The 16,649-nt window shown below is 37.8% G+C and overlaps 1 protein-coding gene across 4 annotated transcripts in view; it reads left to right on the top strand.

Moving 5' to 3' along the window:
* Positions 1–16,649, top strand: part of MET (MET proto-oncogene, receptor tyrosine kinase) — an 89,701-nt gene that overhangs the window by 26,259 nt on the left and 46,793 nt on the right. For all 4 annotated transcript variants that reach the window (XM_042815566.1, XM_042815563.1, XM_042815564.1 and 1 more), the window contains exon 3: positions 7,871–8,062. In XM_042815566.1, coding sequence (XP_042671500.1) covers positions 7,871–8,062 — 192 coding nt within the window. The remainder of the gene's footprint in view (positions 1–7,870; positions 8,063–16,649) is intronic.

The following is a 16,649-nucleotide window of genomic DNA, read 5'->3' as shown; positions in this document are numbered from 1 at the left end:
GCTGGTTGGGTTTCTTTGTATACAAATGCACATTGCAGAGAAAAGGAAGCTGATTCTGCAGTGCACCACGTGCGTATCTACTAAGTCTGGGATTTAGCCCACCTGGCCTCGATGGTTAGCTGAGACATCTAAGTCAGGAATGAATTTCCCTCAGCTTCTGCTGCCAAATGATGAAGAAGCATATCCAGAGGGCATCCATCTCAGATACCACAGTATTGTAAGCGTCTAACAAGCTTTCAGCCTTCCATTTCTGCCCATCTGTGAAAGACAGTTTTTTATCCTGTCTGCATTTAGAACAAAAGCCCTGACAAGGCAGACATCTGCCTTTCAGCTCCTTCAGCACCACCCTTACCTCAGCAATTTCTCTGCTCACAGTTTGATCTGACTCAGGACCACGTGTCACCATCTCCTGCACTATTGCTCACTAAAGCAACAGTAGGCAATTAGTATCCAGGAAACTGTTGTGTCACTTGAACTTTCTAGGTTAAGAACTCAGTTTTCCATCTGAGTGGAATTACTCCTAAATTTCCATAGACAGAAGTAAAATCAGAGTCAAATCCCATGCTAAATATATATTAAAAAAAAAAAAAAAAAAAAAAAAAGTACTGCAAAGGAATAAAAACTATTGAATAAATGTTTCAGAAAGTAAGAGCAGGTCACAAAGAAATATTAGTTCTACTGGATGTGCAGTGAGTGAATACAATGAAATGTTAGGGGAAGAATGATCCTGGGGGACATACTAATGATAGCTTCATTTTCTCAAGGCCTGTGCAACTCTCCTTTTTACACTACTAGAAATTAGGGCCAATTGTATGATTTTCTCCTACTTTCTGGACTCCTTTCTATCCCACACATCTCTTGTACCACTGTTCTGGCTGCAAGTGCAGTTGTTGAGCAATATCCTCTTGGAGTAAGAGTCTCCACATAGCATTATTTTAGAATATCTGATTTACATGAAACTGACAGCTTTTCTGCATCGTCACAGGTTCCACATAAATAAGGATTTCTCTGAGAAAATGCACCTAATGTACCGCATAAATGTATACCTAAACTGTTCATAGCAACAACTCTGATACCTTATTTTATTTATTCACTATCTGTAATTAGTCAACACCTCTGATTTGATAATCTGTATACTGAGTTAGCTGTTAAATTAATATAAAGGAAATAAGCAAAATGCGAAGATTACTTAGGTCCATTTTATCTCCCAAATCAATAAGATTTACTTAGTGCTAATGCACTAACCAAATTACAAGAACTAATGCAGCACTGTTCAATGACAAAAGCAAATAACTCTTTGAATGATCTTGACAATAGAACATATAATCATCTTAATTTGTATTAACTAATTACATTTAACGTGGATGTCTTTTTACCTTATTACCTTAAGTGGAGCATCACTACTGTAAACCTCCTTCCCCTCCTCATTTAACAGTGAAGTAGATCAAGGCAACAAGTATAGGAGTTAGTGGGTTTATATTGTGTAAAATTTTACTTCAGTGGAGTTCTTTAAAGATTTCTCTTTTTCTGGGAGTCATTTGCACAATACTTTCTTTGACTTAAGTGAGTTCCAGATCAAGTCCTGGAAGCTCAAAGTGTAGCTTAAAGATCTTCCAGTAATTTCCTCTAAATTTTTCCTTCTTTTGCAACAAATACTGTTTTGAAGGGTTAGCTTCCTGTGTTACTGTGACCATGGCCAGGCAATAGTAATGCATAGTATTGGCCACAGCATAATTATGGTTGCTTAATGGTTTCTATCTTGCTTTTTCTTTAAGTCTCTTACTTTGCAGTTGAGAATTGAAATTTTATTTTCAGAAAGGGAACACACTTCCCCTGTATTTTATTAAAAAACAAACAAACAAACAAACAAACAAACAAAAAACCCACTTGACTTGCATTCAAATACATGAGGAATAATACTAAGAAGAGGAAGGAAGAGGGAAACAATTCTTTGTTTAAAACAAAAAGAGGAAGAAACTCTTTTTCCTTGTAAAGCTATGTTACAGTGCTCCAGCAGAAGTTCTTAGAAACAGAAGAACCCAGTCCCTCACCACAGCTGTGTTCAGTTCTCAGGCAACACTGGACTGAGTTCTCAACACCGACTGTCTCATGAAGTGATCACATACACGGTATATCTTCTTCTGTAGGAACTGTTTGGTGAGAAATGTGTGCCCACAAGTGAAACTGGCTCATGCAATTTTTTATTGTTTTTTCCCCTCCTTATTATCACAAGAACAATTCTGCTTTGCAAAACTATGCTTTAAAATTCACATCACTTTTTGTATGATGTGTTTTAAAATACATTTTTGTGATGTGAACTCTGAATGATTTCTATTCTTCCCAAGAGCATGGATATTAGGTAGCTGATTGATAGAATGAATAGTGCTTGAAGATGAGCATATGTATCTAGTAAGCTACCTACTACCTATCATTGCCTCATTAACGTGGACATTATATGTCTTTCTGGGCTGTGAGAGCAGCAGGTGGGCTGTGCACAGCAGACTGTTCCAGTATGGTTTCCATTCAGTCCCCACTGCAAATAAAAGCTGACTTATCCATTTGGAATACTTCTTTCCAAGGATATATATACTGAGCCCATTGATATAAATATGTGCAATAGTTCAATATGAAAGACCAAAGCTCATCACTGATAATATCTAACAAAGGAAATGAGAGAATATGATCTTGGTAATCTTGGTGCCAATGAGGAATATTGTCACTGTATATTCAGCCTGCTTTTAAACAGTACATACAACTAGCATGGCTATATGGACATCCCTGTTTAGATACACATAGCTACTTCTTGGAAATGCAGCAGCAAGTTTTGGGAATTCACACTGCTGCTGTGTTGATCCAACAGGTGACAATTCCAACTATAGAATTGCAGTCGATTTTGCTGGCAAAAGCCAAAATGCTGCATCCAAAGAATTTCTGTTTCTCATATTCCTGCATTCTGACTGGTTTCACTGTACTGCACTGAAGTTTGTTCACAAGAGATTCTTCTCTGTTCAGTTACTTACAAAAAATGAATGTCCATAATTTTTCCTTGTATGGTCACTGATTATGCTTATAATCAAAGAATTGAGACAGTTGCACTAAGGGAGAAAAACAAATGTGAGTGTTCCTTTTTAGAATTGCTAGTAGTGAAATTTGGTCAATTTCACAAATTTTTGTTCTTGCAAATTGCAGAGGAAAAAATACTCCTCCATGGGACCAGCGTAGAAAGCTACATATATATATCTAATCTTCTTCCTTGCGCTTTAATCCATCCAACCAACTATGGTGTGAAACCACCTGGAAAAGGAGAGGGGAGATTGTCCCTTTCCCAAGGGAACTGAGAGAAAAAGGCGCAGAGTGAACAGGGCCTCTAAATGTGCTGGAGGCCAGAAAGGTTGTCCTCGTTATTTTTCTCCTACTTCATTTTTGTCAAGGAATTATAAGAACAAGGATCTTCCCTAAGTTCACAATTGAAGAGACAGGTATGTGAGCTGGGAAGATTTATGAGGTTTATGAAATCCAAGAATTCCTTTCAAAGATAAGAACATTAGACAGGACAGGTTCATAATGTACCTCATATTTTTTAATTTGGGGATGGAAAAGAGATGGTACAAGTTCCAAATCTTCTAGTAGACCGCTAGCATGATGCTGATCAAGTCACTCGTCTTTTTCAGACAATATCTTGGCTTCACCAATGTTACTGGAGCCAGAATTTTACTTCTTGTCTTTCATATGGAAGGATAGAGTGATAAAATGTGTTTCTCATCTGGAGAGAGATATTGTACGCTACCCAGATGCACTGCAAAACAGCAAAACTTTGTTGGTGAGAAAACTCAAGAAAATTGAGATAGGAAAATCTGAAGAGGTTCTTTTGTCTTCTTGTCAATTACTGTTGCTGTTCACCCTGTTATGCATGTAAGTTCTTCACAATTATGTATTTGTATATAAGAGAATACACTCCTGAAAACTGCAGTTTACTCATCTTGATTCGCTGACCTCCACAGCAGAAGAGATAAGAAACTATTCCGGTGATTTCCTAAATGTCTTCACACACTGTTTCGACTTTAAATTGGATTGGGAATCAATTTGCTATGTAGAATCATCCATTCATTTTCTTTACAGCAGCTATTCATTGAAAATGGATTTTGCCATTTGTGTACATCAGGCTCTAGCTGTCTGGCAGTAGCTCCTTTCTCCATGGTCCATGGTAGACCATAGAAATGCTCAACAGAGAAATTCTGTAGGCACTTCTGAGTGTCCATTTCTCTTCCTGGAGACTCTCAGGACCTACAGCATGAAACTAAAGCTGATATTAGTAATTTGATTCTTGAGAGACAATGAGTGAAAAGTCATATAAACTAACCACTAGGAAACAAGACTCCCACCTATTTCCAATGTACTTGAATTCTCCTTCATAAATGTAGTATTTTACACTAGTAAATCTCGTTACTTTCAGTTCATTTCTCCAATTTGTCAAATTAAATTTAAATTTTAATGATGTCCTCCAAATTGCTTGCAAGACATTATGAGATGTTCTGCAGTGATTAAGTCATTAATTTCCATTTTATTCAAGACATTAAGCATCAGATCAAGACATAATAACACTATCTAATTGAGCACTGCACTTAAATAAGAAGAGAGGTTTTGGCCAGCTCTAGAAAGACCAGCCGGGAGAAATGCTTACGGAACTGTTTCTCCAAATAACACTACTGCAAATGTCAGAAGAGCTCACAAAAAAGTCCCTGGTCAAACCTTTTGAGACTTTTTGTCCCTGAGTCTACCTTTTTAGACTACATACAAGGCACTGACACTGACTTTCTTTAACAGTTTCAAGATTTTCTCCATGCTTTGCAGTTTGTTTCACACATGCAGCTGTGTCCAAAATATTATTTTTAATTCTGATAATGGTGTAAATCATCAGTTAACTGCCAAGCAGCAACTGATTTTGATAGGCCAGCTCAAAGATTTCTGGAGACTTCTTTGATGTGTTTGTCTTCCCTGGACTGAGATCAAGATAAATCCTGAAACATCAAAACTCCTCCTATGAACAAGTAAGATAGCATATGTTATGTCCTACCCTTCTGGATGTGGACAAAAGACAGGACTTGCCTGTACCTTGTTGCATTCCAGTGGCTCACCTACAGTAGCTTCACAAAGCCCTCGCTATGAATCATGTGCAATTGGCACTTCTCATAACACAGGAGAGGCAATATAGCCCACCCCAAACACTTACCCGTGCTCTAATTGTCCATTTCAATATTTGTGTGATTTGTCACTGGAACTTGGCATAACATCCCGAGTGCATCATCTGACATCAGTTATTTTTCCACATTGACAGCCAAGAGGATACTTATGTGTACTGAGAAACAGAGGGAGAGAGAGAGATTCAATCTTCAAAGAGTTAATTTAAAGCAGCTTCTTTGCTGAAGTTTTCTGTGTTATCAATCTTTCTATGATTTTCTAAGTAGCCTTTTAATCTCTCTATTTCTACTCAAGGATCAAAGCATTTGTATTTTCTGAACAGCTTGTCTTACACTGTTGGTCCATGAAGCACCGGGTTTTGTAAGAGAGCCATATGTGGAACAGTCTGAAGGTTCTTGGGCAGATACCCAAAATTACAACATCTCTGAGGAAGGCTGAAATGACTTTGTGGCTGAACTGACTTCAGGGAGGCTAGGGAAGGTGTCAAGGCAAGTAGAATAATCTAGCCACTTGTTAAAATGAGCTTGAACAGAGCTTCACAAGGAGCGTCAGGATGTTCCAATCATGGTGAGATGCGCAAAAAGGAGGAAGTGCTTTCTTAAGGTTAGCGCAGAAACATTGTCCCCAAAGTTGTTTTTTGTTCGTGGAAGGAAAGGAATTAAAGCCAAGAGCAGATGTCCCAAGGTGGGGGAGGGTACACTCAGAAACCTGCATCATTTCAGAAAGCATGAAAAGTGCACATCTTTCTGCACTTGAACTACTCATACGCGTTGTATGAGTAATTTTTGCACAGATGTTTCAGAATTATTTTTCAACTGGATAGGATATCAGTGCAAAAGAACAAAGCCTTTAGTTTGTTTGGTGTCCAAAACAAAGAAAAGTTAAATTTGTCTATTGTTGATGATTTAACCATGTCAAATACTGGGTTAAAAATATGTATTCAGTGAATGTTCAGTGTGCTTAAATACGAAGTATTAGCTGATTTCCTAACATACATTGATTAATATCAAAACATATAGAGAAAACATTCTAGCACATGGATAACCAAACTGAAGTGATTGCTATATCAAGTCTAATCTGAATGCCCCCTTTCTGTATCATTAGATTGTGTGTAGAGATCTCAGTTGTGCTTGTTTGGTCTTATGCAGCGTTTTACATAAATAACAGAGAGAAATGGCAGGACACCTGGAGGAAAGCTGGCTCTATTGCTGAAAGGAACCTCCAGGAATCACAGGAAACTTCATTTGCCACTGCTATTGCTGGACACAGTTCAGAAATACAACAATTTCATGGCAAAGGACTGAATCATTACATTGAACTGTTTGCTAGTAGCATTTTCAATGCATTGCTGCTTTTTTTTTTTTTTTTTCCCAGAATTCACCAGTGTATAACCAACAAGAAATTTAGGGTTAATTGTGTTCTTTTTCATAATACTTTGATTATAAACAGTAGAAGGAAAATCATCCAAGAAAATAAAAAATAAAATTTTACTCCTACTTGTTCTTAAAGTACAACATCCAAATCTTTTTAGTTTAGTGGAAAGAATCTGTCTTTAAAAGGCTAAATTCAGGCTTTTAAAAGGATTTTAAAAGCATGTTTGTAACTACAAATCAATAAAAAATCAGGAAAAACCTAGCTCTGAATTGATTTTGACAGAGGGAATCGTCATAAGCTCCTTTATAATCTTCCTACATGTTTATTCATAAAGTATGCTACAGTGGGAAGACACTAGATGACTTCCCAATTTAAACTGGTTAGAGATCCTTTAGGGGGTTCCCGGTTATTATTTGTACAAATTCACCAAAACAGATGATATAGTATCAATAGTAATGGAATTTTCAGTTAATAGATTACTATTGAATTATCAGAACAGCAGGTTATTCTTCTCTAGAGATTCCTTAAGTGTACTCCTCAAGAATTTTTCAAATGAAAATTAAAAACATGTATTCTCTGTTGCCAAACCAAAAAAGAAGATCCCACAAATACAGCAACTATTATAGTTCACTCAAGACATACAGAGATTGGACAAAATAATGCATAAGCAATAGATGATCAATATAACAGCTTAAGTAATTATAAAAATCTGGCTTCAACCTCAGCTTCATTAAAATACACAATCAGAAACACATTTTTCCTGCTCTATCTCGTTCTTCTTCATCTTTTTCTTTTCGGCCTTGTTACTGAAACAAATGTGGGGAAATAGAGAACAGAAAAATGTTGGAAAATCTTACTTTAATGCAGAAAAAAAGTGGGGAAAAAAAGCAAAGTTTTTTAAAGAATCGTATTCTAGGAATCAGTGTTTTAGAAACATGTGTGTTATTGGTCAAGCTCTGCAATCAAAGAATTCTGAAAGCCTTGCTGAAGAAGCATTATGGAATTCACTGCGAGAAAGGATACTTTGATATGCGTTCTTATACACATATCATCTGGTTAAATAAGGATCCTATGGTCTTCTTCCTAACAGACAGAATGAAGAAGTTAAAAGAAACATTCCCATAATGTTAAGAAGTCATTGCCTTCTTCAAGGAACACCATGACTGATGAAGCAATTAAGTTTGAAATGTTTTAAAATACTTTTGGTCAAATGCATTTGTGCTAAATGACTTCACTCTGACAAAGATCTATTCTTACTCATAAAGACAGCAATCATCTGTGCTTCATTTTCTAACAGGCTTTTTCAAGAAATGCTTCATACTGCAGAGCACAAGATGATGAATACCGCTTAGAAGTTACGACTCCTTTGCAGAGGGTTGACTTGTTCATGGGCCAGTTCAACAACATCCTCTTAACTTCGATATCTGTCTTCACCAAAGGGAATCTTACCATTGCCAATCTGGGAACTTCGGAGGGACGCTTCATGCAGGTAAATATTATCTTCACACTAAAAAAATGCTCTGGAGTTTTGCAGAACAGTGAAAAGTGAGGACCAGTATTATATTATCCAGTTTAACAGGGCATTCGAAAATTCAAATTGTTGAGCAAAATAGAGCCTCTGGAACATAAACAAAGCATCTAATGCAGCATTCAGCATTTTAAATGTTCACATGGGATTTGTGGTTTGGAGCAATGGTTCTGGATCAAATTCCAGCACAGTCCATCTGGTTAAGCTCAGAGATCTTTTTTGGTCCATACAAACTAGATTTCTTTCAAAGGAAAGTAAATTGCACTTTCTGTCCTACATACATACTGAATATACTTCAACCCCAACTCGGGGTAGAAAGGTCTAAAAGAATGACTGGTTCTTCAAACTGTTTCAGACATGTGCTTCATGTTGTCATTTAACCTAGAAGATCAGATTAAACCTAACTTAAAGTAAAATGCTCAGACAGTTTATTGTGCAGAAACAGGAGCGTTAGTTGTTTCTAGATACTGATCCACTTTTATGGCACCAAATTACTTGCTATTGTACCCATACGAGATTATGACTCACAGTTGAAGAATTGAGATTAACTTCTTCCCCTACACGCTTACAAGTATCTCTGATCGCATCTTAGATTTTACAAGACATTTTCTTCACACTGTTCTTTTGGACAGCATTTCTTCCTACCCTAAAAGATGTTTTCCATAATAAGTGGTAAATTATGCTCCTGAAGTCTGTCTCCCGCCACTGAGTGCATAACTGATCTAGGTAGGCAGACTAGCCTGTATGCCTTCTTTGTAGGTGAATAATGAAATAAATCTAACCCGTAGGGCCAAAAGTCTTTTTGAAGTTTATCAGTCACGCATAAGAGGAAAAAATACTTTGAAAGCTACAAGGACTGCCTCTATCTACCCATCTCACTTCAAGCACTGCTAGCCTGCAATGACCACCTGGGAGAACTTGACTTCTAGAGCTGCCAGAGGGCCCAGCCTGGGTGTGTATGTCTGGATCCCTCTTGTATCCAAGTGCCTGCGTCCTTTTCACTTGGACAGTATTACTTGTCCTGAACTGTTGGCAGTCTGAATATCCTTATTCCGTGGGCTGATGAGTCATAAAAGATAGGAGTGTTATCCATCAACCGTTGTTAAATTACTCTGAATAAGAAGGCCATCATGAGCTGCTGTGCCCTTCCAGCTTTCTTATTCTGACAATCTTCCATCAGAAGACGGTTGGGCACTGCATCTTTTTATAACAATCTTTGTAGGGTGTAAGTCATCAGATAGTCTAAATAACATGCTTTCTCTTTCTTCTCTCCCTTCCCTTCATTCTCTGTTCTTAATACACCCCGTAGGCAGGTGTGCATACTGTCTCCAGTATTTATTAACCCACAGTTGGCACCTATTTCTGTCAAAGGAAAGCCCCTACTACTGCCTTCTGCACAGACTGGATGCAGAACCTATCCCACAACAGTCTGTTGTGCTCCTGCAAAGCAGGAGGTCAAAGTAATTTTCCACGAAGGATAGGTGGAAAACAGGAGAAAATCAGAGCAAATTACATTTCTCCTTTCCCTCTAACAGATAGGAATTTAACAAAATATTCAGTGACAACCCTGCCATTTTTGCCTGAACTTCCTTTGACAGCTTCGTTATCTGTAAGCTGCAGGAAGTCTTAAGGCAAGAAAGGCAAATGCTAAGAGCTACATGCTAAGCACAGGAGCAACCTACGCTCTGCTCTTAAACATAGATACTGGTTCACACAGCGAACATGAGCAATTTGTTTAACCTTTCCAAAGCCATTTCCCTATCTGAAAAATACAGTTGGTAACAATCAGTATCTTACTCACTGCATTTGTTTTTGGCTGTCACAAAGCTCTTAGGGAGCTTTGGTGGAAAGCACAAGCCAGCATTATTTTTATTTGCAAGATTCCTTAAATTATTCATTCAAGCCCTGAACCACACATTTCAGACGTTTACCCAGTTCATGGAACAATTAACATATTTCCAGGATATATTTCCCATTCCAGGTTCAGCTACAGATCAAAAGAAAAGCTACTGTGTAAACTGTACATTGCAATTAGAGAAATATTCTCAGCATTGAACTAGATTGGCTTGAGTTACGGAGGGAAGTTATCATTGGTCTTATACTGTAATAAGAAGGAGCTCTTTCTATGAGAGTTTGGTGTGACCACCAGCAGAATATGCATACTAACTAGCTTTAATGACACCATCTCCAAATAAAATCCTTTGTGTTTTTCACTTCTTTTAAATGCTCTTGAAAGGAATAGTAGGTCGCTAGGATGCAGAAGATGTGTTTTTTGCAGAATGTAATGTTCACTTCCATTAAGTCTTTCATTTTTTTAATACTTATAGATATCTAGGAAGTGCTAGGAAGTACATGTTCATCAGCAAATGCCCAACAAAAGCAGATTTTCAGTGTTTCTATGGAAATGTTGCTATTAACTGCAATGAGATGGAAATCATTAAATACTGAGATATTAAACTAACACTACTGAAGTAAAATGGATTTAAAAAGTCAGGATAATCTAACAGTAACTTAATTCATCAAAACAATATCCCCAGTCACTTCCCCATACATTTTAGCAAAGAAATTTAACTGTTCATTTTTTGTTTCGTTTACAAACCTTCTGTAATGTGTTGCAAGGAATCATCCGTTGTTTCCCTTATTGCACACCTACCTTTTGCAAGTGCATCATACCTTTTGCACTAACATTTTTAGCTCTTCATACAGGAAAATGTTGGATTTTCTCGTACAATTTACTTGTAACTTGCAGCTATTCAGAGTTGACCACACCTGTTCAGAGGGAGATTTGCTTTCAGAGAAAATGAGTTGCATGGTTCTGTCAGGGCACCTGTTTTATAACAGGTTATATTGTATTAATATCTTCATAATATGTTTACATAGAAATTATCTAAAAGGAAAAGAAAATATATATATTCAAATATGGATTTATTCTAATGAATGCAGCTCCTCTTTGAAGTACTAAATTTCAAGTCTATGTTCAGGCAATTTAGTTTGTGGCATAATTTCAGCACTAGGAGTTATCCACGAGATTAAGAGTTGCACAGTAGCTCTGTCTCTGGCAACTGCATCCATTGGTGCAGTAGCAAACTACTGATTCTCAACTCAAGAAAAAATCCTTTCACATTCACCTGCTTACACTTGATCAGTAGTCAACCATTTGATCCTCCTTTTCTTTCTTTGATTTCTTTGATTTTTCTTTCTCTTTCTATCTTCTTTTGTGCTTCCTTCTACCCGTTACTTTTTGCCTTTCTACCAATGCCTTATCTCTGAGCCTGTTTCCACTTCCATTTTTTTTTCTCTGTTTACCATGTACTTAAAGCACAACATCTCTGCAAAAGTCAGGAGAAGGTTTAATAAATAGTTTCTGAGAACAGTTTTTCCTTCCGTAGATGATGGCTAGCTGATTCTAGATTTCTGATGTATTTAGAGCCAGATCATGTTGTTGTGATTCAACTGAAGGTTATGGCTGTGCTAATGACCCAGCGTTTTTCAGAGAATAGCCTGTATTTTGCTACTCTAAAAAAGCATCAGAGGAACCAAAAATAATGAGATTGCAAAAGCTGCTATGCTTCACCCAGTCAGCAAACAGTCACCTGTTATTTGCTGCTTGTGCTTTTATTTAGATTAAAAAGAATTATGCTCTTTAACAGCTCTGGAAAGCACCATACACTAATACTGGACAGTAAATGCAGCCTCCTTTACTAAACATATATTTTTTCAGCCAAAATCTAAATCTAATCTAGATGGTCCAAACTCAAAGATTCATGAGCTCTTTTAAGGAAGATTATTAGGGCCAGAAGGTGAATTCCAAAGCTCTCCTGGAGCATAATTGCAGCCCATTGACATACTGAGCATGTTTTGGCTGCATCAGAAATGTTAAATTTTTATTTGGCCGTGAGTAGATTGGAGTTTGTAGTTTACTAAATATTGTGGAGTTTCTGTTACAACACAGAGCAGTAATAATTTTTCTAAGACAGCTGACACGCATGAGACGGACAAGAAAAATGGTTTTACTTCCTTCCTAAGCTGGAGCCTGACAACAAGCTTTTTTTCTCCCTCCTTTTTTTTCTGTTGAGAAGTTGCAGCTGTTTCGACCTTTCTTATTGTGCTTGTTTTCAGAGTGTGACTGGGAACAGAGGCTGAAAGTACAGCTGTTGGGTGCAAAGTGAATCAGGTATTTCACAGTGGTTATTTGATTAAAAAAACAGCACACAGTCACACTAGTGTAGCTGTGGAATCAGATTTACAGCTGATGCAAACCAGTTTTTCTCCCTTGAGTTAGAGAAATTACAGAGTATACTTTCATAACTGGAAAAGACTCATTTATTACTAGCCAGCATTTCAGGGAAATTATGGTTTGTCACAAATAAATAAGGAAATAAAATCTATGCTTATAGTTTTGGTCAGCTCCAAGGTGAAGCTTTTTTTTTTGTTCCTGAAATGTTATATTACTTCAGAGAGCGAGTTTTGAGCAATGAAGGAAAGAGCAAAGTTCTTCAGGAAGGGGAATTCTCTCTGATAGCTCTGGGAGAGTGGGATACGGGAAAGTTTTAAAAGATCCTGAAAAGTTCACATTCAGTTTGGTCTTAACAATGAACAAGAGGCTGATACCTCTGATGAATGCAGAAGCTGGTTTTCAGCATAACCCTGTTTGGAAGCAGAGCAATGCATACACCTGAAGCTGATATCACTGAGGTCAAACTCAAAACACTGTTGGTTCTATGCTTCAGGAAAAAGGATGGAAAAAGTCTTCACACAGCTTTACAACTACTATGAGTAACAACTCTCTTTAAATGCAATTTTGGCAGTAGTGTCAGATCACTTAGGGATCTCCTGTCTCTAGGAGTAAAACTTGGTGCAGTGGGGTAGCATTGGGCTATGCTTGAGGTAAGGATCTCCTGCAGGTGTCCTCTCATCTCTATGGGACAGTAGGGTGTCAATCCTGTTGTTCATGGAGGCAAGAGCGTCTTCCCCTGGGTTTACATGCACCCTGAGATGCAGTCAGTCCCTCATTGGCTGCAATGCTGTTCAGTCTGTCTGGGTATGAGCCAGGGCTAGCTGAGAAGCCAAGAGTTGGCAAGGCATGGTCACACACTGTCACGTCTGTGCAGCTTCAGGACTGAATATAACTTGGGGCATGAGAAGCAAAACTTGCTAGCATAGATAGTGCTTGTTGTCATGGAGAACATCCGCTCACCCTCCTCAGGGCCTCTCTGCACTTGTTTTACTCAAGACAATAACAAATAGGAAGCTTTTTTTTCTAGAGACCCACTACATCTCAGTATTTTTAGCCAGATTTTTCAGCTAAGAAAGGAAGTATGGGGTTTGAATGAAGAGTTCAGGACATACAGGGGAGATGTAATGAGGAAAGCAAAAGGACAGACCAATATTTCTCCCGGTAGTCTCCTATGTCTGGTACTCAGTGGCCCAGAGATTTCCTGAGCTGGAAATTGCACCCGTGCCTGGTGTTTAATAGTCCTTAATAGTCTTTTAATAGTCCATAAAGGAATTCTTTTCCATTAATTCTGCTTATTGGTTTTTGAATTTATATGTTGCTTTGCCCTCCACAGTATCTTGTGACAATGACATTATGCTTTGAATGATGAAGAGATTCCTTTGGGATTTCCTTTATCTGCTGCCTTATCTTTTCATTTAGTGCACCCCATTCTGTCTGATGAAGAACAGGGACTCAGCTCACGCAGATCAATGGTTTGGGAAATTTTCACGTGCAGAGCAGAAGTCTGCTGGCTTTCATATCCGAGTGGAGAACACTTGACAGTCACATTCATTTCACAGGAATACTTATGATTAGAAACAAACACCACCACCAAACTATAACACACACATCTCATTTCCCTGAAAAGAGAAAAATCAGTATGTGTCATAGCTGCTTTCATAGACTACATGCCAAGCAACACAATGCATGTTACAGAAATTAGTATAGAAAAATTAATCACATCTGCTTTTTATTTGGAACTGCACTCAGCGCTTGGAAAATTGCGTCCCAGAATTCAGCAAGAGAGCCAGGCATTCAGCATTGCTCTCCTCTTGTAAACAGCGAAATGGCAAAGCCTTGCTGCTTCAGGAACTGAGGCTCAAAGCCATGGTGCCTATTAGCAAAATGGTTGGATACAGAACAAGGGAGTACAGAGCTTTGCATCTTTCAGTTATTCAACTCATCTATACCACGGCACAGTGGAAGCCGTTTTCCCCTTTGAGCTGGTCAAACTTCTTTTGACCTAATTCCCTTCCTCCTAGATAAATATTATTGTAATAAAACCCACTAGTGCAAATGGCAAGCCTTGTTGGAAGCAAGTGCAAGGAGGTCACAGATAAATGAGTATGAACTTTAAATCAGGCAAAGCCAGGAGGAAGAAAGAGAGATGGGATGCAGGCAGCCATTGCAAAAGCTGTCCTACTCAGTGCCCACTCCTGTTCTGCCTTTGTGGAGCAGAAATTCAATACTGCCAGTCTGGAGTGTTCAAGCTAAATGCAAAATATGTGTGCATTTATACGAATGTGAATTGTTGCAAACCTTCCCATTTTGTCATTTTTCAACCAGCAGAAATCCATGGCAAAATCTACGTCAATGATGCTTTCATCCCTGTATCTCTACTTTTAACAGCTTTCTGTTGTAAAGAGAGTATCTTGATGATCCTAGAAAAAATGCGAAATAGTGCATGATGCAAAGTCTGTACAGTCAAACTAACACGAACTCCTGCTGACAAATATTTTCAATATTCCATTTGAATAGAGAATCTTGCGCCCTTTAGAGATGATCCATTATATTCTCCATGGATTAAGATGATATACAGCATTTAGAGAGCTACATATGTGCCCTTCACAAGGTTTTGCCAAATATCCTGAGGCATTTGAGGCATTATAGTAAAGTTAACCCTGAGCCTGTTTCTGCTGGGTAATGGCCTCCACCTGCCAGACATCTAGGGAACAAATAACAATATGATACTTAGATGTGATTCCTTTAAGAAGGTTTCTCATTTTTGCAGAAGATATTTCACAATTCACACAGTAACATTTGTAATTCAATCCTGCTGACCAGCACAACTGAGCATCAGAATTATTATTTTTAAAAGCCACTGCACACTGTTTTTCAATTCAAATTATTAAAGTATTCATTTGCCATATTATCCATAAATTAACCTAGAGTCTTCTGACTTAACATTAATACTCATGGTAATAAAATAATATTTAAATGAATTACTTTGATGTTCATGGACATAAGTGATCACTGGCTTCCAGTATAAAGGATATATTAAATATTATATTGGTTAATTAATTAATTAACCATTGGCCCTTATCATTGTGAAAGTACTTAGAGTTACATGCAAAGATTGCCCTTTTTTGTGTTTTTCTTAAAGAGAGAGACATAAGTATCGTTTTTGCTTTAAGAAGGGTGTCTAGGGTTGTGTGCTGCTTGGGATGATTTTTAGCATCAGAACAGACAGATGGGTTCAAACTGAGGCTCCATGTAGGTCAGTGCTCTGTCTCCAGCCATGGTGACAAAGGAACACCTAGGGAGCAGGGCATCGTGTGTAACACCTTCTGCTTCAAGCCTCCAGCTATGTTTGGTTCTAAAGTTCTGAGTATTTTCTGAGCTGAAAAATTGGGTTTTGTCTGTTTAGCTCTTTCATGTACAAGTAGAATTTCCCTTTAAATGCACATTCTCATTTTTGCCTTTTGATGGAATTCAGTTCTTCGATTGGAAGAGATTAAATGGGCAATCCCTATCCACTATCTCCTTGCCACTCAGGATCCTGTAGGTCGTTTTCATATCCCAAACACTAAGTGAGTGCTTCCATATTTAATCTACTCAGTGACTGCTTATGTCAGCCTTTTGATTACCTTTGTTACTTTTCTCTGAACCTTTTCCCATTTAAAAGTATTCTTTTTGTTATGAGATAACCAGAACTGCGCAGGGAGTTCAAGGGTTGGACCAATCATGAATTCATATGAAATAAAGATCTTGCCTGATTTATTCTCTAATCTTTTTCTAATAATGTCGAAGTTTTGGGGTTTTTTGACTTCTATTGAGCAGAGAGATGATATTTTCCAGGAACTATCTATCATGTATCATTTTAAATTTATCTTCTTTGTTCTGTTTCACCTGCCATTTTATTGCCTTGACATGCTGTCTTGTAAAATCCTCCTGCCATCCTTCATAGTCTGTCCTCATCACCTTGAAGGCTTTTGGTTCCTCAGCAAACTTTGTCGCTGGACTGCTCATGCACTTCTCAAACTCATTTTGCATACATTAAACAGCACAGACTCTTGCACAACACCCCTGGTGACTTCTGACTATTGCAGGAACTGACCATTTACATCTAGCATCTGTTTGCTCTCTTTTTGTCAATTATTTATCTGCACAAGTCTTCCTTCTCTCTTAACTGCTTGAGTACAGGTATATAGGTATACTTTCATTTCTTGAATGCTATGAAGAAATGCTTGGTATCTCATTAAAATGTTAGAAAATAAAAATGAAAAAGGAAGGAAGGAAGGAAGGAAGGAAGGAAGGAAGGAAGGAAGGAAG

The sequence above is a fragment of the Centrocercus urophasianus genome, unplaced genomic scaffold, assembly GCF_019232065.1.
Source record: "Centrocercus urophasianus isolate 14NV4802_14NV808 unplaced genomic scaffold, USGS_Curo_1.0 seq_15, whole genome shotgun sequence".
NCBI lineage: Eukaryota > Metazoa > Chordata > Aves > Galliformes > Phasianidae > Centrocercus > Centrocercus urophasianus.
This window is presented reverse-complemented; position numbering and strand designations above follow the sequence as displayed.